The sequence below is a fragment of the Haliotis cracherodii genome, unplaced genomic scaffold (genome assembly GCF_022045235.1).
Source record: "Haliotis cracherodii isolate W230 unplaced genomic scaffold, xgHalCrac1.p SCAF_4, whole genome shotgun sequence".
In the NCBI taxonomy this organism is placed as follows: domain Eukaryota; kingdom Metazoa; phylum Mollusca; class Gastropoda; order Lepetellida; family Haliotidae; genus Haliotis; species Haliotis cracherodii.
The window spans coordinates 51,278,066-51,303,667 of NW_027266297.1; the positions used below are offsets into that span (position 1 = coordinate 51,278,066).

The 25,602-nt window shown below is 38.3% G+C and overlaps 1 protein-coding gene across 6 annotated transcripts in view; it reads left to right on the plus strand.

Annotated features, from left to right (window-relative positions):
- Positions 1-920: 920 nt before the first annotated feature.
- The window catches only part of LOC139478808 (DGAT1/2-independent enzyme synthesizing storage lipids-like), a 117,152-nt gene continuing 92,470 nt past the window's right edge, over positions 921-25,602 (plus strand). For 3 of the 6 annotated variants that reach the window (XM_071261447.1, XM_071261452.1, XM_071261453.1), the window contains exons 1-2: positions 921-1,005; positions 23,971-24,274. In XM_071261447.1, coding sequence (XP_071117548.1) covers positions 24,001-24,274 — 274 coding nt within the window. In that variant the 5' untranslated portion in view covers positions 921-1,005; positions 23,971-24,000. Of the gene's footprint in view, positions 1,006-21,718; positions 21,806-22,661; positions 22,745-23,970; positions 24,275-25,602 lie in introns of those variants that run through there. The other 3 variants (XM_071261450.1, XM_071261449.1, XM_071261451.1) reach the window with 3 other exon arrangements.

Below are 25,602 nucleotides of genomic sequence, written 5' to 3' on the forward strand. Positions count from 1 at the left end.
ATTACGAAACATGACTAAGTCTCAGAATAGCAAGACGATTGTGAAATATCTCTTATTGCTGGAAAAGAATAGCATCAAGATTCCACGCACACGATTTGTATGTTTCGTTTCGGTAAATGCGTGGTTTGAAATTTCAAATAAACCAACATGTCGACGTACATGCTACACAATTAACCGTTCCCGTATACTTCCACGCCTTCGGGCGGGGAAGAATAAGCATAGCATTGTATTTTTAGAATAACAGAACTTGCATTGTATCAATAAATATGAGGGTGGTCGGGTAGCCTAGTGGTTAAAGCCTTCGCCCGTCACACCGAAGACCCGAGTTCGATTCCCGACATGGGTACAATGTGTGAAGCCACATTCTGGTGTCCCCCGCCGTGATTTTGCTGGAATATTGCTAAAACCAAAGACGTATATATACGTCTTTGCTAAAACCCACTCAATTCAATAATTATGCCCATTTCATTTTTGTTAACATAATACATTTAACATAGGACTGTTTTCGCCATTTTATTGTGATTGCTTTGGCCATACAGGAGCCAAAACCATTTATAATAAGGTCAGTGAGCTTAAAGGTAATACATTTGCGTACTGTAGTGTCTGCGATATTTTACTTGTTAAAAATATGGCGATGTTTTTTTGAATGATCTGTACTTCAGCTAGATCTAAATATATCTAAATATATAGTGTTTGTGACATATACGACGATAAATTTAGATCATGACCATGATGCTATTTTATGAATGATTGAAATATAGAGAGGGGGTAAAACAAATCATCCTTTCTTCAAGAGGCTTTCACTCACATGGCCGTTTCGCCAGTGAGTGGGGCCGTTTCCTCAAGCGAAATATGGGACCGTTTTGGCAAGGAGCAGTTTTAATCCAAAATAATCTTTACCTCATATGCAGAAGAGTTCACTGTACACACCTTTGAAAAGTGTAAGCTTCAGTGTCAGTCCAACGTGTTGTCTGTATGGAAAGTCTGTGACTATTTCGTGAACAGGTGAATATAGAGCACTTTTGGTTTGTTGTGTTGGGTTAGACTCGGGAGTTACTGAGTCTGGCTATATTAATGATGTTTTGACTACATTCTAGACTGGTTACTGTTTACTGTCGGACATATGGCCGTATCCTATTTTAGATGGTCGATTGGTCGACAATGCAGCTTACAGCACGTTTGGCTCCAAATGAGGAAGATGAATTGCAAATAAGCTCAAAATCGGGAATAGTCTATTACCCTCATGGTGCCTGGACGTCAGCCAGCCTGCATACAGCTCAGTGCCGCACTGTGATGACGTCGCTGTTTCAAAAACGTATACATTGTATCAAAAGTGTTACAACGTCTTTATTTCTTCACACAGTGTAACCAAATTGTATAACATGCAACTCGAGTTGATTGTCTTTCCATCAGTATCTAAAGTCACCAAATCAAAAAGATCTATGCACTGCCTAGCAATCGATAAAAGTGCTGGTATTATAAGTTTCCTACTTTTCTACATTAATCGTAATATGGAAGCACCCGAATATGGCAAGCAAAGTCAAGTAAGCGCCCTTGTTTAAAATCTAATTGTCCAATAATTCATATCATGGCAAGTACATATCCTAACAGTGATAGACATATGACATTTATGTTGAAATACACATTTACTGAGAATTTTCCTTGAGTTATATTTACCGATAAAAAATCCTGATGAAATTGTGTGTGTTTTTGACGTCAAAACAAAATTGACGGAAGTGGTCGTGATTAATTCATATGCAGACTTTTTCAAAGATTATGTCACAAAACAAATGACAGTTTGGAATGTATATCTTGAAGAAATCCCGGTTACGTCCATGTATGTTTCAAGGACCATGCTCTTTTATTAGTGATAAAAACAACTTCAGGGTAATTGACATCGTACATTTTCAAAGGACAAAATGTGAAAGATCGCTAAACAGCCCTAACAATACTCAAATTGACATCGCTCAATATCGGGCATCATTATTGTTTCTTAATAATTAACAAGATTATACTAACGTAATACCACCCAAGAGTAAGTACATGTAGATTCAATCAAAATGGTTGAAACGTTTTCATTGGCAGCAAATATATTTTAAAAATCTATTTTCGATCACTGTCAACTCGGGCCCCATATGTCATTGTTTCACTATGACCACCAGAAAACATACATCCTCGTCTCAGCTAGTATTTCGCACTTGGCTGCCTTACTTAGACCTTTGCTCAAAATATACTTGTAAGGCCAGTCCATGAAATACCACTTTTTCTTTCATTTATTCAATTGATTTATAGATACAACTTTAGAAGTGTATTTACACCTAGCTATTGGTATGTACATGTACATTTAAGGACATAGGTGATAGTTTATTTCCACCTGTTTTTCATTCCATCCCATTCTACTAAAGGAAAAGTTTGAAATAGATAATGATCGTAGGTCAATGAAAGTAATGGAATTATTTGTCATAAAAGGAAACATATATTCTTGGTATTGAACTTCGAAAATTTAACCAGCAAAATCTTTAATATACTAGTGAATGGTTTTCAGTTGTTATGTCTTTTCCTTTTTTTCTTAATTTTGGCCTAGCTAAACCACAGCTTGGAGGGAAGATATACAGATTAAAATGGTGAAGAAATAACCACAAGAATGCTTTGATTTTGCTCTTAGACAAATATTTATTTAAAAAGAAATCTATTTCATACTAAGGATACAAAACAAAGTAATTACTACTATGTCACTGATCGAAGTATTTGGTAATTTAGATAATGCCGAGTGAAAAAAGACATAGATAAAACTATATAAAGCATCAAATCGAAATCACATTTTCTCTGAAAACATTTTGTCTTTCAGAAATCGATTAACTATATATTGTGAGTAGATCTAATTACTTTTACTGTTGATGTTATAAATTGAACCATTCGAGATTCTAATGGATGAAGCTAAAATATTAAAAATCTAGGTTGTTTAATATTGGATCCATTTTGACAGCTATCACTGTAAAAAAATACATTCCCTTACTCAACGAAATGTACATTATTTTTTTGGAATATCAAGCCTTCAAACAGATATGAAAAGCACATGTCAACATACCAAAATTAGAAAATATTCTAACATGTTTAGTCAAATGATAAGCAGTCTCATTCACTCGTCGGTCGCTGTACACATTTTCCAGTTGTGATGTACTAGATATGCTTTCTAGTTCAGTCAAAGAGAATATTGTTATTTGGAAAATGAAACCATATGTATCCATTATACTACCACAACATTAGATCAGCTGTTTCATGTGACGTCATCCACGTCAAAACACGCAAAGTCTAATCACACGCACCTGTCCAGATGACAAATTCACAGCGGCGGGAAATCACTGACCGTCTATAAGCCTATTCAAATAAAATTGCAGATTGTAACGAAATAAAACACGAAAGTACAGTGTACATCAATAATTTGTAAATCTAATATTAATATTAGATCTAATATCCATGGCAGAGTGTTGGAAATATGAGCTGATAATATATTCCATTTTCTGAAGAGATTAGTAATGTGTATTGGATGATATATATGCATACACAATTGGTTATCAATTATCTTCTACAATCACAGCATGTACCATGTACATTAGACTCATGGAAAATACTATTTCAGCAAACCAAACACAGCGCCATTATCACAGTTTCAATGAAAGGAAAAACAAATCGAAATTGAACTTAACAGCACAGCGTATCCATAAGCGGTTAAATCAAATACAAAAAGGTATTGCTGTCGTCATTGTAGAAGTTATGTTGATGTTTTCAGTAGTTGCATTATGTTTGTATCGCATGTACCAACGACAGAAACGTGGGCCGAGCTACCACATGTGGAACTGACCTTGACACAATTTGTTTACAATATGGCGACGACTCACGTTAGATGTCGTAGCCACACTTTTGAAATCTCCATTTGCAACAAAATGTGAAACAGTTAGGGCAAGTCACTCACATGGTCAGGTAGTTCGAGCAATCACGGATGACTCTTGGTCATTTCATATGAAAAAAGTAGCAGTTACTTGTCTGAACGGGCGAGCATGTAGGACAACCGGTAGACAAGTAATTGCAGCACAGATATGATGCGAAGGTGTCTTGTCGAACACATCGGGCTTGGCCATTCAATGTTTAGGTTTTGGTCATGAACTTCCTGCCCATAAATATCCACTTTACCACCTTAATATTAATGATTATAGCTATCTTTCCATATCTTTGATTTGAATATTTTCTGTAAATCAGCATCATAAACAAATAGACAATCTGCACTGTCATTTTGTCTCTAGCGCCGTGCTAAATCGCCATGACACACAGTTGATAAACAAATGCTATACTTGAATAAAAAACTTCCGTGGCCGACTAAACGTTAGTACTCTTACCCCAATAAATGTACAGTGGGGACAAGTAAATCTTTCTGACCCATCAGATCAGATTTCTTTTTCAAATTGGCTGTCTGATATAATAATAGTTACGTGTATGTGACATGGGTGCATATTAAAAAAATGCCTTCATTCGCATGAAGTTCAACATGGCAGAAAAAAATCGAGAAGCACAGTAACCACTTTACTACACGATATTAACGCTGAGATGATTCGGGTGATGATGGTCATAATTTCATTCAATTAACGTCATAAATGTAATGGAAAAATACACTGTCGTTTTCTCATGTGTACTGACCATTCCGCCATTACCGATAGTTGATAAAAATATACAAAACGTGTAAATAAACGGCTAAGATGATTGGGGGTGATGATGGTTATAATTTTGACTTTGTGCACTCAGTGTTTGATATCTAAATTCACGGTTTAAAAAGGGCATTTTCACGGGACCATATATGGTCTCTTGGCACTATGCGGGTGTGAAACGTTAGGGATCATATATGGTCCCGTGGCACCAAGAGGGTTAAATGTCAATACGGTACATAGCAATGAATACCCTGAGTAGTATAGACAATGACAGTTCTGGACCACTTCTACTGGAGCCAGATTTATATACCTATACTGCTACTACAGAGGGAACTTTTTATGGAAAAATGATGATGCAATTCAACGATCGTCATGACTCTAAACTAAATTGTAATGAAAATATTCTCTATTATTTTTACACATACACATACCATTATTTTGAACAAAGTGATATTCAACATTTTTAAGTTTTTTGTTCATTTTACAAGGAGACCAGACTCTTTTTCGAAATTGGAAAGAAACAATTGATGACCATATTGGGTTGGTTTGACATCACTGATATAATATATACCCTGTGGTAATTCTCGCCATTTGATTGGTTTGTCATTCTCCATCATTATATACTTATGTAAGCATTCGTTTAAATGTGATCCAACGATAGTAAACAATCTATTTTTTATCTCCAACCAGTTCTTTGATTTTGGCTCGGAATAATTGACGCGCTTGTTGCCTCCCCTGTTCTATGAACTTTTTTTTCTCATCTTTGCTAATACCACTGGTCTTACGAAAATTTGATCAAATCACCTGCTTCATTACGTTGTATTTGGTGAGTTCTGACAGCACTAAACGAAACTCATCCTCTGATATCTTACAATCAGCCATTGCTGTTGAAATAAGATCCTCAATGCTGTTCAACTTTGCTTCGGCGAGTATCCAAATATCATCATGTTTTAATGCTTTCTTTTGCAACTTACGAGAAATACATTTTATTGCTATTCCGGCCAGTCCTGAGACTCTGGCGGCTATTTCCATATAGTTGATAGTAAACCAACACTGGCTACACTGAGTCCCATGCAAGCTGTTACAAGTGCAGTGTCAACTCCTTCGAGAGCATTCACGGCTCTGCGGTACTTTTTATACAATCCAAGTCTCATCTTCCTCTCCTTCTCTATTCGATGTTTTATGTCGCTTATTTGATGTAATCGAAATTCATCAACAGTATCCATCTTTTCAGATGCTTCATCGAGTACCGGATATAAACCCATATTGTATATTATTATATCATCTAATAGTCTTTAATTGATCTTTTTTCAATGTATTGAGAGTATACATCAACCTTATCAAATATATATTATATGGCATAAATATCTTAGTAAGAGAAATGCTATCACTTTTAATAACTTGGACTCCCTCAAGGGTTGCAATGGGTGATACTCCAATATAAATAATACTGCAAAGTTGACGTTGGTGTTTCTCGAGCCATTTAATTGATAGACCTGGTAATATTTCGAAGGCATCTACCGGTACATCTCCAAACAAGACCTCAATAATAAGCGTAGAAAGATTAGGTATTGCACTCAAGTTATCTTTAATATCATTGAATTCAGTAACCAAATTTAAACTATCATTTTTTTACTGCTGGACGACTCAATAACATATGACCTGGGTTTTCTAGCAGGGGAGAGACTAACACACTTTTTTGTTTTGATGGGATATAAGCCCCGAGTACAATCCCACTATTTATTATTTCAGTTAATTGATGTGCCTTACCCATCATCACATATGGTGGGGCAATGACGATATTCAATAGCCACTCGATTTTTTCTTCGATCATAGTCCATTTATTATCATCGTTGAGAGTAAGATTGTATGAAGTGTTTTTATTGAGTCTACTAACGTCGACATCACTTAAATCTCTTAGATTACCTGTGAATGTAACTTCTTTACGCTTGTATACATTATCTTGTAAGTGTAAAGCGTATAACTTACCATCGATACCGGGTTTACCGAATCCTTCTGTGTCTGCAAGATCAGAAAGTGCAATTGTATTACATTGTCTGAGGTTATGTGCTCCAGGGCCCAATGAATCCACCATTATTTATAATATGGAGAGTTAACTTTTTATATTGTAATGATGAGAAAGATTCCGTTCTACCGCTATTGTATTTTTCATCTTTGACTGGAATAGCTCTTAGCAGAGTTGAAGGACTTTCGAGTTGAATATTATCTGTTGTACTGATCTGATCAAGATGGATGCACAACTCTTAATAGGGAACTAAATCAGGTAATTTAACTCCATGTGTTGTTTCGTTGGGTGGTATAGATATTATTCCTCCTCCGTTTTGAAGTCCAAGTGAAGCTGATAAGTATGGGGGAATTTATACACCCTTTTCTCTAGGGGTTAAAATCAGCATCCCATTCAACTCATTTTGTGTGAGACTAGCTCCCAAAGGCTTAAAAATTTCATCATTGTGTGAGCATACGCTGTAATACCTATCAGGTATAATGATGGGTTTGATTCCACCATTGGTTTCAATTAGTAATACCATCTCATTTTTTCTTGCAGCACTTATATTGGTCCACCGCTGGTAATACGTTACATCACAGATAGAGACTTCAAGTTGACCAGCTATTGATAGCGCGAAATAGTTGAATAGACTGTCCATTTGTTATTCCTTGGAGTGTAACAAACATATTAAATATACAAAGATACTATATCATAACTTAAATATGAAATCAACTTTCATTTTAGTAAGTGCCTCTGGTGCTAATTTTTTGGTTAAATACCCTGATATCTTTGAAAATATAGGGTCACAGCAACTAGCGATAAAATAGTGCATGATTGGTTCCACAATCAAATGCAATTTTGGCAGAACCAGTTAAACTTTGCCATATGGTGTGCCAAAAAACAGGATGTGGTGTATCTCTTAATGCCCCATGATTTGAACCAAATAAATCTGTTTTATTATTTCACGTGTACCATCAGATTAGACGTATTCTTAAAGAAATTAGTGCCCCCTTACCGCAGGATCAAGCATGGAATTCCACAAATAATCCGTACAATAGGTTCGCGTATGAGCGTAGTTGTCAGGAATTAAATATTTCTACTAGTAAAGATTGGGGTATTAACCCCCTGGATGCCAGAGGGACATATATGTCCCTCCTCTACAACCCTCACTTTGAAGTCAAATATAATTCAAAATACATCACCCACACAACTACACTTTACAGTTTTAAATAAGGTGGGAAATTCCCTGTTCTGTGATATCATCCACTGGTATTTTAGGCCAAGCAAAAGTACTGAACATGACCTCTGAAAATTAGGTACATCGTAAATGTCGCCATTTTTTACACATTACTAAATCACCACTCACGGCGTTATTTACAGCATGTTTTGAAATCTAAATTTTGGGTATTTATTCGAAGAAATGAATTTCAAAAATAGCATATTAGTGATCACGGGTATCTGTCTTTTATGAAATCACCAATGATCATTCCAAAACGTCTCCGATAACCCTAGAATCGTTTAGAATGTTTTGGAAAAAACGAAAACACGAACGCCGAAGTTAACTTTCCGCCATATTGGATAGTGTTTACAAAATCACGTTTCAGGTACACCGGTTATGAGACGCCTGTAACATCACGTATATTTCAAACTTATCTGCGATACCTACATCCTTGAATTCCTCATACATTTTAGAATCAAATGACCAGTGATCTTTGTCACCAATACAAAGTGGCTAGATGAAATCAAGCAAAATAAGTTAGGAGTGTAAACGAACGCTGTGCTCGAAAAACTGCACATGGTTGAAATGTAAACAAAGCAAAATTCAGATTTTACACACTGTAGCATTTTCTCCTATTTTGAGCTACCCATTCGTCTATTCGTTGAAGATATTGGCTCAACATTTTCAGAATATGCATGGGAAGAGAATCGTAGGAAGAATTAGGGAACTTCAAATAGATACATTGCAATGATTTGATATTTCCAACAGAAGTTGTAAAAATTACCGTTCTGGTTGACGCCATGACTGATGCAAAATCACGCACAACGACAACGGTATTTATCGGAATTTCTGACTATTTCCGATTGTTTCAATGAAAATTATGACAACAAATAACAGTGCATAGATTTTCAGAATCTTTCTGATTACTTACATGTCAGATTTATGTTTCTACAATCCCTGAATCAACGAAAGTTCCCTCGTAAAATCCCGCGTACTGTTGACAGTGAATACGCCAGTTTGTAAAAGTGGGTCACAGGTAGTGATGTCATACGTCAACATTGTTGTACATATTATGGTAATTTCTTAGAGGTGAAGGTCCTTATATGAGAGTGCACACGATCATCATTGTATCATGCTTTTTACAGTTTCAGTTATGGTGAATATTTTGCATGTCTTTCATACATTTTTTCACACAATTCATTTCACTTTGGATATTTGTCAATGTTCAAAATGAAATCATACGTACATATAGGCCACAACATGTATGAACGAACCTTTGATAATCTCCTGTTTGTTTGAACATTCTTTACATAACAATTAATGTGATAGGTTTATAGTGTCGACTACGATATTTCTTTCCTGGACAAGTGTTACAAGATAAAGTGTAAAGGTAACTGCAGCATGTACGTATTTCTTTGGATGTGTAATACGTAAATATTATAAGTTCATATAACCAATGTCCATGAATAGCCGTTTCATTTTATTTTATAACTAAAACTGAATATATTACTTTAACAAAATGGATAATATTTTTCGGTAAAATATATGCACACATTTCTGAAATGTCTTGGTCTTGGATTAGTCGTTTATGTCGTTGGATACAGAGAACAGTGATATCTAACGATTCGCCAGGTGCGCGTTGGTCACAAACAATTTACGAATTATTCTTCTCGTTTTGCATTACATAATCAATGGTTTCCTTCTTTTTTCAATATTGTGATCACAGGATAGTAAACAGTTTACTTTATTTCTCCAGGAATTGTAAAATGTATAAAAATATAGCCCATGCCAGGTACCCAGTTGGTTCAAACGTATATGATTATCCTGATATTTCTTTACCAATAGAGCTTTCTTCGCATCTTTTATTGTGTAAGAAAAAATAATATAATCATGAACAAATATTGAATATAATTTTGGTTGTTTTGAAACATTCTTTTGGGTATTTCATTAAGTAAATTGATGCCAAACATGTGTGTGTCTTGCCCAATTAAGACACACGATAAACTAGCTAATTGTTTACATATTCAAGACGTTATTTAATTGGTGAAAGCAGTCATTTTATGTTGTGTCGAAAAAGCATCAAATTCCGTTCCACACATCGAGATTTTCCATACCATGAACGAAAATTAGGGGAGATATATATTAATCAAAATACCAGTGTCGTCTTTTTCCGACGTTATCAAAGACATAAAACCAGCCATGACGTCAAAAGGAATGGTGTTATTTTTAGGGTATTTAATAAAATTTGATGATAAGGCTAGTGCTCCATTAATAATGATGCAACATTAGTCAAATTACACTTACACATTCAGGAGAATGTTGGAATCTAAGGACTAAGTTATAGGTTAGATAGGGCCATCCATTTCTCTATTACCTCTAAATAAAATCGTCGCACAGTACTTATATCGGTGTTCGATAAAAAGCGGAGAAATTTACTGTTTTTCAAGGCAGAAAAAATTCTCGGGCAACACTTAGAAGTGTATTTTTTTTAAACCAGTTCAATATTTGCAGTTAACTCTACACCATCAAATAGGAAATTTAATATTCTCCACCCCTGCGTAATTTTATATCCAGAGGTAGATCCAGTGCCGCGTGAGTGCAATTCTCGCACAACCTTCACTTTTCCGATCTTAGGAAAATGTGCGTCAGAAAAAAAACTCGGCATCCAGAGGGTTAAAGGACTTAACCATGGTCGAGGTGTTCCGTACAGCGGAAAAAGAACTGTTAAAGAAGAAAGCGATGATTTAGTTTAAAAAACTCATCAACCATTCAATCCATTTAAGTTGTTACAGAAAAACAGTCTTTTTGTAAGATTGCATAATCTTAATCATGGCTGGGAACTTGCGAGTAACGATTGGAGAGGAGATCTTATGAGTTTTAAGGGTGGTTTAGCTTATATTGTTACAAAATTTGTGCAACTGAACGATACCGCAAACGTTTGGAATGAATTTCTTAATGATAAAACAGAAAATAATATTACTAGCCCAGGAGTTGTAAGAGTTAATGAATCAATAAGAACTCATGTATGGGCACTTTTTGGTGCACAATCGCAAACACGAACGGGAATAATTGGTTCTGGGATGGCGCTCGATGTGCAAAAACAGTTTTTTTGCAAACGTAGAGGATGCTATTAATTCACCAGTTGACATACCATCTTCTATAAAGTGTTATCAAGATGTATTACAGTACGCTCAATCCAAAGTAGATTATGTTTATGGGGCAGGTCTATACATGTCTCCGAGTAATATGGAACTTAAGATCGGTGAAGTGATCAGCTATTATGATAAAATTGTTATTGCTTCCGATCAACAAAAAACAGGTATGAATTCAGATATTAACACCGAATTAATAACGCAAACAAACACAAGTGAAACAGGAATAGTCAAGCCTCAGACACCACATGTTTCACAACCATCTACTGATACACAACCACAGGTGCCACCACATATTGCAGCTAAAAATCAACAACATATCGATGAAAAAACAGCGCTTATAGTAGGTGGAGTCGCTGCTGGTTTACTCATGATTTTGATAAATAGTCTTTAATGGATAAGTACAACAGCCCTGCAATTGCTACGACCAGTGCCCACAAGTTTTTACTAAGCCAAGTGGTGGTCTTTGCTAATAATTCAAGAGCCAGGAAACTATACTCCCTATTATACCGGGAAGTGCAGATGCGGCTTTCCCAGCAAGCTTTCCCAGCAAGCTTTCCCAGTGCTTCTCCTAATGCTTTTAAATGCTTTTTTATCCAATCTTTTACACCACCCCAATCACTAGGCAGTGTGCCACCTCCTGTACCACCGGTTAATGCGAGAGTCAAAGTCGATATAATAAATCCCAATGCAGTTAAAATACTGGCAATGGTTATCCCCTGTTCTCTGAACAATGTTTTATTTTATCGGCCAGTGTAGTGTCATCCTTGAGGACTTGATCGATAGTTTCTTGAATTTGACTGATTTGTGAACGAAGTGCGTTTCTATTACTCGAAGCCGCTTCGAGGCGGGCCGATCTTTCGTCTTCTAAGTTATGCAATCTTTCAGCTTCGCGGCATCTACTGAATTCATTGCCTGCCTGTTCAAGTTTTGTTTCCTCATAAGCTATAAGCTTGTTGAGTTCGGATAGCTTGGCTGTAGTATTGATGAGTTCTCCCCGCATTGTTTGCATTGCTTTGTCAAGGCCTCGTAATTCCCTAATACTGAACTCCGAGGATGGTACCTGTAACGTGGAATTATCGTAGTATGTATCCAAGATTTCTCCGAGGCCAGCTTCGAGCTTTCTTCCAAATTATCTTTATCTATGACACCGAGTTCAGTACGCACAGCCAGAAGAACCTTCGTAGTCTTCGCAGAAAGTTTTTCTCGTGAGTAGTCAACAAAACCTAATTCATTACGAACAATATTGATGCCATGTTTACAAGCTATCGTAGAAAAGGCTAGGGGCTTACGAGTGCGAGAATTCATCAGATCAATATCCGGAGAGCCACGCAGTCGCAATATTCCTTTACTAGTCACAACATATTGGAGTTTCTTTTAAGGCATCGTAATAATCATTAACGGTTGATTGCAAAAGTTCATTGTTAAGATTCATAAAGCTGGTTTCCTCAGTACCATCTTTGATTTTACTCGGGTTATAAAAGTCATCTAGATCAAAATCATCCCTTTTTATATTAAACATAAGGGAACATAATTTCAATATAAACAATGTCTTTGCAATACAGACGCAAGTTAAACCTACAACGTAGACTTCAGACTAATAACCCGAGTACCATTGATCAGAATCAAACACTTCTGGTTTGCTTTCCTAATCTCGGCGCACATGATGTGTTAGTTCCGGGAACTGCCCGAGTGCCAAACACTCCATTCCTTAATGCCGCCATGATGCATGTCAAGATGTTGTAGGTGATAGGTAGACGTTTCTTAGTGCTTGAAATATGCAGCTTCTTGTATCCTCGAAGTAAGGTCTGTAATCTACTCATACTAGGTGCAGTAGGGTGATCGAGGCAGGTATCAATACCTGCGCGAAGGTAAACGAAACGGATACCTGCTAGGTAGTTCTTGACTGTAGCACATTGGAGATGCAGGACGCTGAAGCAGTAGGCAGTGAAATACTGTAGCAGTATCTCACTTATAACTGGCAGCTGGTGATGGTTGCGTAGAGGATGGCACAGTTGATATCTGATGAGGAAGTTAAGGTAGCTCTGATAACCAGTAGAGTAGGTAGTCACGGTGCGCGGGGCGAGGGAAGCTGTCCACATGTTGACTAACTGCTGGTTCAGTACCATGTCACGGTTGAGCTGTCTGGGCACGGCGTGGGGCTGGGGGCTGCATGAGGGGCTAGCTGGCGGAACCTGTGGAACTGATAGCGTGAGAGAGCATCAGCAAGTTCATTATGCGCTCCCTGTACATGCTTGGCTAAGATGACATAGTTATGAGTGGCAGATAACCCAAGTGAGCAGCTGGAAAACATAATGTAGGTCGGTCAAGGTTTTATCCGCTGGGTAGCTGGCAGAATCAACTGTCAAAAAATCGTCCAGGAGGTGAAGAATATGCTGAACATGGTAATTGTGTTGGAGAATCCAGCAGAGGGCTTGAGACAGGTTGTCGAAAATTTTGGGGCTTGACCTGCCTCCGAAAGCCAAACGTTTGTAGAAATAGTAACTACCTCGCCATTTGAATCCGAAGTAAGGCCAAAAGTCTTTCTGAATAGGGACCTGTTTGAAAGCGTCTCTAATATCAGCCTTACACATGAACGCATTGGGTCCTAATTGCATAATAATACGGATAGCATTGTCTATAGTCACATAAGATAGAGAACATGTGTCCTTGTCAATTAATTCGTTGATGCTATGATTGCTGTCGTTGTGTGGAGCAGACAAGTCGAGAATCAAACGCTGTTTGCCAGAGTATTTCCCCACTGCCAGACCGAGTGGATTAATACGGCAAACTTTGAAGGGAGGTAGGTGAAAAGGTCCACATACATACTCGTTATCAACCTCTATTTGAACTGCTGTATCCACGGCTTGTGCATTTCTCCTGGCAGTAAGATTATTCGCACATTCTAAAGTCACAGTTGGTGCTGCAGAAATCATGGGATTGAATCCAAATGTAAATCCTTGAATAACGTAGTTTGCGAAATCACGATCTGGATGTGCCTGGAGTTCATGTGTTAGGACACTAACATTCGCTGGAGGACTATCCACTAAGTCTTGTCATTGATCCGATTTGCGTTTATTCTGCCTGCAGAAAGATTTTCCATGAGAGGTAGCTTGGCAGGTTAGGCAAGTATGTGCAAACTGACACCGTTCCCTGGAGCACCCGAGTTCATTGAAGTTGTTGCACACTTCTCTGTTAGCATGGAACACGGGTGTGCGACCTTTCGAATCTTGTTCTCTGCTGGTTCGGGACTGATTGTGGATTCGATCGCCAGGGAACTTGACTGGCTTGAAGGAGAAGGGAGCATTAGGACATTCTGCTTTGATGTGATCTATGCTGTCACAACCAGAACACACTTTCCTCTTCAAATGGGCACAACAAGCATTAAAAATGTAAGTATCAGGTTTTGACCAATCTATTGGTTTTCCAATAGCTGCATACGCTGCCACTCTCATGGCGAAGCGCTTGTGGTACCCAAATTATCCGTCCGATTCGTATTGGGCCGCTAGGTCTAACACATATTCCTCATGAGGTTCCATTTGTGTTTACTTATGGACGTCTTGGCCACAGTAGATGTTCCGATACGTTCGGAATGCTTTAGTGAATTCCCGAGGAGACAAGGGTCTAGTCAGTTTGGGAGCTGTTTCTCCCTTACCGTCCCCAAAGTCGTGGATAGTGGTCAAGAGCGATGCCAGATTGACATATTTACCTGCCCGGATCTTTGTCACGAGTTGCTCAGGGACCAGATCAATTGGTGGGAGGGAATCTGAAGACACTGCTGCAGTAGTGTGTCCGACCTGAGGAAACAGATGTGGTCCTGTAAAAGTTGTATCTTGGGAACGTTGGTAGATGCCAGTCTGAGACAAATCTTGACATGCAGGCGACGTCGCTGGAGGACTCTGGGCCGTGTGAGTTGGAGAGGCTATGTTGCCTGAAGACGGTTGTTGTGCTGGAGATGACCGATTCTGTGCCAAGGTGTAGACAAGGTCTGTTAGTTCCTTCAACTGATTTTGGAGGGACGTGATGGTGGGTCCATTGCTAACATGATGATCCATGTCTAAATTAGCCTGGGAGGCAACTAGGTCTGGGTCTGCTAGTGGGTTGTCGGGTGCCCTACTAACAGTGGCAGAAGGTGTGGGCCGTGACCTCCCAGTAGTCAGCGGCATTGGAGATTCTCTGGATTCAACTGTATTCTTTGGGGGATTCTCGGTATATAGTTGCAACAGTATCTTCCGTCCCCAAGCTTTTGGAAGTTTGAAACCCATGTCTTCTAGACGTAGACGCAAGACTTCGGTTGTAAGATAAGGGATCTGTCTTCTAGCCTGACGAGACCGTGAGACGATAGTCGAAGGTTCCGTTTCGTCCGTTTCTGACAATGTACGGCGCCGTGTGCTAGCTCGTGCGGGTCGCCGATTAGCCATTATGGATATGTGACTGTATCCGGGCACGTACGATGCGGTTTGGGGCTAATAGATGAAAGTTACGTACGGAATTGTCCGAGAAAATAAAAAACTGTAGCTGCGTCTAGGCTGGGAGCTACCATGACTAAAACAATAGGTTCGGCTATGTTACAACTATACACAGTCGTAGCTAGTACGTTTCTCCCTATCCCGGCAGAGCATTGCCCATATTTATGCGAATCTCTTGAGAAAGACCCATTCATCGAACATGCTATAAGCGCAGTAAGCTGTGAGTTTTAACATAGATACGGAATGTTCTTAGCTCCGGTGACCACAGCTTTAATAACGGCTAGGTATTGTCAGTTTAAACATATGTGCCCACTTATTAATAATGGAGACGGAAATACAACAAGCGAACGAGGAAACACAAGCAAACCAGGAAACACAACCGATTGCACCACAAACACAAGTGATTGCACCACATGTCAGAGTGACTAAGAATCCATGAAAAGTCGCAGCCGGTAGGAAGGGTGAGCTAGCGAGGAAGGCAAAGGCCTACAATACTGAACATAGCCCGATTAAAACTTGGACTCCCTACATACAAGGGGTTGTTGCTATAGCAGCGGTATGGTTTTATAAGACCGGGGAAGAGAAAACACCACAAGTTAGAAAAGTAGATGAGGTTCAATTAAAGTTAAGCCCTCATGTAATGTTATAAAAGCTTGACTACTCCAGTTACAGATGGTAAACTGTTGGTAAACGCAACGTATCATTCAGTGGCTTGGCCATTGGCTATGCTCATATAGCTAAAATGATTACTAAATCCACACCACCCAAGCTAGATTTTAATGGTTATGCTATGGGTATGATGGTTCTCCATATAGGATTAGCAATGGCAACAAAAGATATGCTAATCAAACAAGGGCTTATCCCTGAAGACATAATGAAGTAATTAAACATTTGACTATTTTATAAACATAGTATGGCATCAGTTGTGATGATTGTCGGTAGAGCTGTTGTTAATGCTCTAGCTTTTTCGGGGAGTAATTATATATTTTTTAGTATGAAAGGAGAGGAGCAGAAAAGACATAAGAAAGCATTAGAACAACTCGAAGAAGCCCAGTCACAATGGGCCAGGTGCAGAATGGAGCGATTAGATTTTTTTAAGGATGAACTGAGTAAACAAAGACATTCAATTCAAACGTTTAAGGATGTTGAATCTGCCATGCACGAACACTTCCTTGTTTATGGAAAGAAACTTGACCCAATGCCAAGGCCAACAATCTCTCAGTTTAATACACCGTCAGAGGCTCAGAAAGACCGTTAGATAGCGTTTGTAGTTTTGGGGTTGACTGGTGTGTCCATATTTAGCTACATTATTATGCATTTAGACAGATGATATGATAGGTGTATAATCATGAATCTGTGTAGATATACACTCATGGGGAAGTCAATTCAATGTCAGAAACCATGCGTTGGTATATATTGTGGTACTCATGCTTTTTCCATCAGACAAGGAAATGTAAATTATATGTGTTCTGTATGGGGGATAGATGTCAAATGTCGTTGTTGTTAAAGTAAGAAACACGGTGCTGATAGGGTTAGGAAGCAGATTATTTACACTAGGAAGAGAGATTACATCAACGAGAGGAATAGGTTGGGGAGAATAAGATATATGGAAATATAACCATTTAGACATATGATTTATTTTGTATATACCACAATGGTTTTCGTCAGAGAACTGAAAGCTTTGTCAAAACAATGTGGACTACGTTGTTATTCTCGAATGAGAAAAGCTGAATTGATTGATTTACTCAATTTGGAATACAACAAACCCCAGACAGTTACAGTACTCAAAGCTTGAGCAAAAAACAGTGGGTTGAGAGGTTATTCTCGAATAAGAAAAGCTGAATTGATTGATTTACTAGAAAAAAAATGAACTGGTTATTGATAAAAATCAACCAGATGATGAGTTAAGATTTGTAGCCACAGACGGTGTGGGTAAACATCTAAGAGGTTGGAAGATGGATATTAATTCCAACATGGATGTTAATGATGTTAAGCCCATCATATCGAGCAAAATTAACGAGGAGTTAGATGATTTAAATAGTATAAAATACCAGCTAACGGTTAAAATGTCATTGAGTAAAAATGACGCTGAATATATCGAACCTTATTTCTGGAGCAATCAAGAAGTTATAACTGAATCTGATACTATAAACACATCATTAGATACATCAATTCAACGGATACAAGAAACTTTAGAATGCTGGACTAATAGAGGTTCGGGTTGGGTTGTAGATGAAATCGATAGTTTACATTTAAATATAGCAAATTATATGCCTTTCAAAGGTGGATCTTATATAGATTTACCCCCGTTTAGAAAAAAGCTATAGTTAATGTAAAAAATAAAGGCGATGGCTGTTTAAGAATTACGATAAGATCTGCATTGCTCCCCACAAACAAACATCCGGATAGACCTTCGAGCTATCCACAAAACGATGGACTCAACTTTGATGGTATAGATGAACCTACACCAATCTCACAAATTGATAAGGTGGAAAAGCAAAATAATTTAGATACAAATGTTTTCGGACATTCTTCTAAAGGAATTGTTGTACATAGGATAAGCTCCGCCCCAGAACATATTCCCAGAAGCAATTTCTTTCTAATCGAAAAAGATGATAAATATCATTATACATGATAAAGAGATTAAGCAGACTATGATGCGATCAAACAAAACATGATGGAAAGAAATATTTCTGCGAAAGATGCTTGCATGGGTTCAGCAGACAAGATCTATTACGAGCGCATAAAGAAGACTGCAGACGTGTTGGACAGACTGCTATCAGGATCAATATGCCTAAAGAGGGAAAAAATATATTAAAATTTGAACATTATTGTAATCAAATGCCAGTACTGTACGTAATTTACGCTGACCTCGAAGCACTTATCAAACCAATAGAAAATACCGAACACAATACTGAATGTAGTTTTACATACAAAACTCAAGAACATATTCCTTGCGGGTTTGGATATTTAGTTGTAAGGTATGATGGGAATACAAACCCGCCCGTGATTTACAGAGGTCCCGATGCAGCGGGAAAGTTCCTAGAATTCCTGGAAAGCCAGAACAAAGCAAAGTAATGGGCTTAGATTCATAGACTCCATACAGTTTCTGTTATCTTCCCTGGACAATTTAGCTAATGTGAACAATCCCAATGACTTTGCAATAACAAATCAATATACTGATCGGTTAACTCTTCAGTTGTTGCTGAGAAAAGGTGTATATCCTTACGAATATATGGATGATTGGTCTAGATTCGATGAAACTAAATAACCACCCCTTGAATCATTCTATAGTAACGTAACAGAATCTAAAATAACAGATGCCGATTATGAACATGCTCTGACGGTCTGGGATAAATTAAGTTGTAAGAATTTAGGTGATTATCATGATCTGTACTTAAAAACCGATGTACTGTTACTCTAGAAAGACATGTTTAAAACAATACGGTTTGGATCCGGCATGGTACTATTCCAGTCCCAGACTATCGTGGGATGCATTGTTGAAGAAGACTGGTTTAGAACTAAAACTACTCACCGATTACGATATGCACTTGTTTGTTGAGAAAGGATTAAGGGTGGTATATCGATGACGGCAAAAAGGTATTCTAAGGCTAATAATAAATTAGTGGAAGGATATGATCCGAGTAAACCACATATCATATCTCGATGCCAACAATTTGTATGGATGGGCTATGAGTCAGCCTTTACCCACGGGTGGTTTTGAGTGGGTTGATGTGAATGATATCGATGTGATATCGTTTCACACAGATTCTGATAAAGGATACATACTAGAAGTTGACTTGGAATATCCAAATTCGTTGCATAAAGACCATAACAGTTATCTGCTAGCTCCCGAAAGATTAATGGTTAATAAAGATTGGATGTCGGAATATCAACACTCCTTGATGGGTAATACTAGGTTTGCTAACGTAGAAAAACTTGTACCAAATTTGATGGATAAGATAAAATATATAGTTCACTACAGAAATCTCCAGTTATATCTATTGTTGGGTATGAAACTAAAGAAAATACACAGAGTTCTAAAGTTTGATCACAGCCCTTGGATGGAGCCCTATATAAGGTTGAACACATATTTAAGAAAGATAGCTACCAGCGATTTCAAAAAGAACCTATATAAGCTCATGAATCACTCAGTATTTGGTAAAACTTTGGAGAATCTAAGGAAGCGTGTTGATGTTAAATTAGTCAGATCTAATGAGGAAGAAAGACACGGGAAACTGATAGCCAGTCCGGCTTTTAACAGAAGCAAGATATTTGATAACGATTTAGCCGCTCTACATATGCAGAAGAGTAATATAAAATTCAACTGACGGGGTAAACGTTGGTATGAGTATTCCTGACTTGTTAAAACACTTAGTGTATGACTTTTATTACAACGAACTTAAGAAGCAATACGGCGATAGATGTGAGGTGTTATATACCGACATAAAGATATGGCAGAAAAAATAGATATATACGACACGAGCAATTACCCAAAAGATAATCCACTGCACAGCGTAGTACGTAAATAAAAAGGTGTTAGGTAAGATGAAGGATGAATGTGCTGGGACCCCTATTGCGAAGAATGTCTGATTATGACCTAAGATGTTTTCTATAAAGAAGTCCGATCATGGAGAGATAAGAAAAGCTAAAGGGGTTAAGAAGTATGTAGTAAAAAAACATATCAAACATGAACAGTATAAAGAAGCATAATTCAATGGTAGAACATTCAAACACGTGATGAACTCTTTAAGAAGTTACAATCACAGGATGTATGGATTAAGAATGAACAAGACATCGTTATCCCCCTTAGATACAAAGAGATGGATTGATAAGGATGGTGTAACTACCTATGCTTATGGTTATGGTGGTAATGCTGTATCTTTGGGAACTATGAGCAACTCTTCTCGTACAAATGCCCTGCCCAGTCCATCTTTAAGATAAAAAAGAATAGGCTCTCCTTTCATAACCAACCGACTAATGTTATATATCTAAGGGACCAAATCGGATTGGTTGCGCGACGTAGGCCTCCTTCGAGTTCACCGGGCTTGTATAAATATCTTACGCTTACTCTATCCGGAAGTTTTTGTTCTTTGCCTCTCCTCGGTGCTGAAGATTTGGAAGTCACAGATTTCATTTTAATCGCATCGGATGGTTTCTTACCGATTAATCTCGTTACTTCATTATTCAGCGCTGACACAACAGCTGATAATTGTGTTACCCATTCAGTTGATCTTAATCATTCCGATTTCATTTCGATCCCATACTGATAGCGAAAACAAATGTTCCGCTAATGTCCGGTTAAATCTTTCAATGATAGCTTGACTACGGTGGGCCTCTTTTTCACCACGCCTGATTGCGACATCATGCTTTGTTAACAGTTTAGTTACTGATCCCATAAACTTGTGACCAGGATCTACTTGAAAGACCTTGGGCCATTTTAGTGGTCCACGTTTATATATGCGGCTCAGTGCATTAGCTACTTCTGTTGAATATTTCAAGTTTAATGGCTCAGCCTCTTTGTAGCGACTAGCCACATCCACTACGGTTAAAGCGTATTTATACGTTTTGCGTCTTAACTTATCGTGGGGAAGAAACAAGAGGTCAGCCTGATGAACTTCATTTGTTGTAAAAATATCAAACCTTTTCCTCGGTATATAACGCGGTGCCGGTAAGTATATTTGCCATATGGCTTGTTTCTTTAGCCAATCCTTGGCCGCATCTTTAGATATCTTAGCCGCAGTGGGTCATTTTTTTATTGCTCCTATACCTTTCCAATATCCTCGTGGGCTATAGTAAATTATATCCATTATTAATTAATATTGATTATACTTTTAAAACGAATCATGACGATTGTTGAATTACATCATCATTTTGACATAAAAAATTCCCTCTGTGGTGGCGGCATAGGTATATAAATCTGGCTCCAGTGGAAGTGGTCCAGAACTGTCATTGTCTATACTACTCCCTGTACCAAAATATATCTGCTGTTTATTATTTTTTATTCCCATCACCATTGATCATTGGAAAAAGTTGTTTTAGAAACTGTGATGTTGTTATGTGTAGAATTTGCCATCTGGAATGGAGGGGGCACAACAGAAGGAGGAACAGCACAAATACACACATGCTAAACAACGGTACAGGAAAGGACAGCATAAGAGGGGTTGTATCATGATAATTTTCATCGCAATCTGACTCGCTCATTTCACAGCCCTCGTCGGAATTGCATGTGTCACTGCTGATGGTCACACCTAAAGGTGGGACTGTTTTGATGTGTTGATCCCATCCCATCAACGGACAACATACCAAGAGTTTTAGAAGCTTGTTATAAGACATACCAAGAGCTTTAGAAGCTTGTTAAGAGACATACCAAGAACTTTAGAAGCTTGTTAAGAGACATACCATGAGCTTTAGAAGCTTGTTAAGAGACATACCAAGAGCTTTAGATGCTTGTTAAGAGACATACCAAGAGTTTTAGAAGCTTGTTTAGAGACATACCAAGAGCTTTAGAAGCTTGTTAAGAGACATACCAAGAGCTTTAGAAGCTTGTTAAGAGACATACCAAGAGCTTTAGAAGCTTGTTAAGAGACATACCATGAACTTTAGAAGCTTGTTAAGAGACATACCAAGAGCTTTAGAAGCTTGTTAAGAGACATACCAAGAGCTTTAGAAGCTTGTTTAGAGACATACCAAGAGCTTTAGAAGCTTGTTAAGAGACATACCAAGAGCTTTAGAAGCTTGTTAAGAGACATACCATGAGGTTTAGAAGCTTGTTAAGAGACATACTGCCTGCTTCACCTGCTTTACCCATCCCTTCGACGGACAACATTTTTCAGCATTAGAGACATACCAAGAGATTTAGAAGCTTGTTACAAGTATTCATTAATGGCTGCCTCACTTTGAAAGAAATCATACACCTGAAGAAAGAACTGCTTGGCAAGCATTGTTCAAAAAGTGATGACATGCTGTGGAGGATGTTTTACACCACCAAGAGGAAGCCTCTTACACCAGTGGGATGCAGGCACTCCAACATCATTGTCAGATGTGTGTGAATCTCAGAACAGATTATGCCGAAAAATACACCAACTCCAGTCCATCAACGCAGTCCATCATGGTTGGGCTCTCCTTTTACATGCCTTCCATAAGATGGGGCCCTCTTTTGGAAAGGCTTCAATCAAAGTTACTCAAAGGTCAAGGTCAGCTTTCAGATTTTTTAAAACATGGTTACCTCATTGTCAGTTTAGAGTTTTGAGGTTATTGTGAAACATGGTTGTCTGGTTGGACAGAAAGTAAGTAGTGGTGTTTTAAGACTTGAGATTCCTTGAGGCAATATGGGCAACATGACTGTTTTTGCAGAATACCTGCAGACACCATGACTTCACTCTTTACCCTCTCTGCATTTGATCTGCAGTAAGTATGTGGTATGTGGAACAGCATATGACCCTATACAACCTTTAATCTTGAAGTAGACACATTCATCAAATTATTCTGCAGCAGAAATTTTATGTTTATGATCCTAGCAATGTGGTCTCTAAAATATAGTCGCAAAATTCTGATCTGACATGCAATTCATTCGAAAATGTAATAATCATCCATTGCTCAGTCATATGTGCATATACAAATGTTTTTTTATTCACGGTTATTATGTTACGTTTTGTTGAGCATTGTGATATTGTCACAACTGTGACCTTCATATAATCCTATGTCTGCCAAAAGTGCTGTGGTAGTCATGATTCAAACATGTAACTTTAGTCCTCTGCATATATCTGTTAATTACTTTTTTTGCCCTTTCCACTGTTAGCAATGGTTAGTCCTTCTCTCACTCAACACACCACTGACAGTTCATGTCAAATCCCCGCCATTCGTAAGCGCGCTACTTCCTCTGCTATTTTCCCATCTGCCCCTGAGCTTCTGCTCATGCATGCGCACATGTAGTCAAGTTCAGAGGTCACTTCCAGTACACTCGAATGTAAATATACCACACAATGTGGTTAGGACTGATATGTTATCATATCAATGCATGTATCATTGTGTAATTTAATAAACATGCTGTGACAATATCTGTTATTGGAGACCCTTTCTTTTTTATTCCTTATTTCAAACATTGACAAATACATTAGGAAGACATGTTTATTATGTGAAGTGAATTGGACGATTCAACTAGCGGTATTTTCAGTCATGTACTTGAGTTCTTGCAAGTTTGACTCAAGTTTAAGAATGCATTTTTGTTTGGTTATTGATGATTAATGTCACTCTAACAAGACAACTGAGTGCTCATGTTCGATGTGTCATATTGTGTATTGAACACTTACAGTAGATATCAGATGGCCTTTACCCCAGGTGATATGTAAATTATACAACCATATGATACATCATACAACCATATATTTATATATAATGTTGAGTATGTTGTATGTTTTAGGTTGGTGGATGGTGGGCTTGAGGATGTGAGATGTACAACTTGACTGTGTGTGTGGATTATATTCTGCAGCAAGTTGGCCAACTGGACATTGATTACTTACGCTGGGTAGTATGGCTGACCTACCCTATCATTATTTCCTTCCTGCTGCCACTGATCCTCCTCGTGTTCCTCTATGCCTCAGTCCTGTTTCTGCTTGTGTACAGGCAGAGACACAGACTCAGAGATGCCTATGCTCATGACTTCTGGGATGGAGCAAGGAAAACTCTTGCAGCCTTGTGGGATGGACAAGGTAGAATTTGGCATGGTATGTGATTATTGGTTGTTTGAGTTTGGCTGAAAGATAATCCTTCTTAAAAGTTCATAATTCCTTCGAAAACCCTACCTCTATTACATCACACTATAAAATCTTTTACAGACCTCTTCTTCCCTGCCAGATACCTATGTAGATATATGTTGGTCAATGCAACTGTGCATGCGCAAGGTGGAAAATGACACTTCTTTCCTGAGTGTGCTGAGACCGCCTCCATGGTCTAGTGGATAGAGTATCTAGCCGGAGAGTGGAAGATGGTGGGTTTGATCCCTAGCTACATTATACTAAAAGACTTTTAAAGATGGTACCTGATGTTACCCTGCCTGGCACTTGGCATTAAGGGGCTAAAACATGGACTGGCCAACTCGGAATTAAACTGCAGCATGGTATTTCAGTGGGCTAGCACTATAAGTACAAGCAGCCACACACATACACACATACATACATGCACATCGCTATATAAGTGCAATTATGTTGAACACAACTTTAAACCCCTTTTCACCTGGCCTCACCTCACCTGAATGTGCATCTTCCCAAGTTTAAAAGTCCAGTTTCCACCCTTGCCGAACTATGCTGGAATTCCTGGGCTCGTTCGTAGCGCCACCAGTGGCCATTACAAGTTATGTCCCTTCTATGCCTCTCCTATGGACCAATCAGATTCCACCTCTCGTATCAATGCATTTACTTCAAACAAAACGGTGGCGCCCAGTCCAGATGATCTGATCGATAATCAAGATCTATATATTGTCTTACATCGCAAAGGGCATCAAATCACGTGAGCACCTTGATTAAAAACATGAAAAGATTTAGAAAATATCTGTTGACAACAAGTTAGCGGTGCACATGCTTAGCAAATCCTGCAATCGACCGAAATCTGCATGATTTCGGTGCACAATTTTTATTGGACTATGCAAAGACTCGTTAGTCCAGCCAAAATGTAACTCCATAATACCAGCCTAGTTCGGCAAGGGTGGAAACTGGACTTTTATAGTCAGTTAACTCCCTTGCCTCAGGAAGATGCTGCATGTGCTGAAGTGAACACCTTCTTAGACATGCTTTAGTTTGCATTATCACACTGAACCTTTGTAGATTATATTTGTTTCTTGTTTAAAGCTGCACTCAGCAATATTCCAGCTATGTGACATCGGCCTGTAAATAATCGAGTCTGGACCAGACATTCCAGTGATGGATATCATGATTGCAGATTATAAATCAAGGCAGATACAGACACAGAGACTGGCAGTACCTACCCAGAAAGTACCCAAGATTGGTATATGTGCAGTTTCAACCAGATCATTGGGTACCCTTGTCCTAAGTGCCAT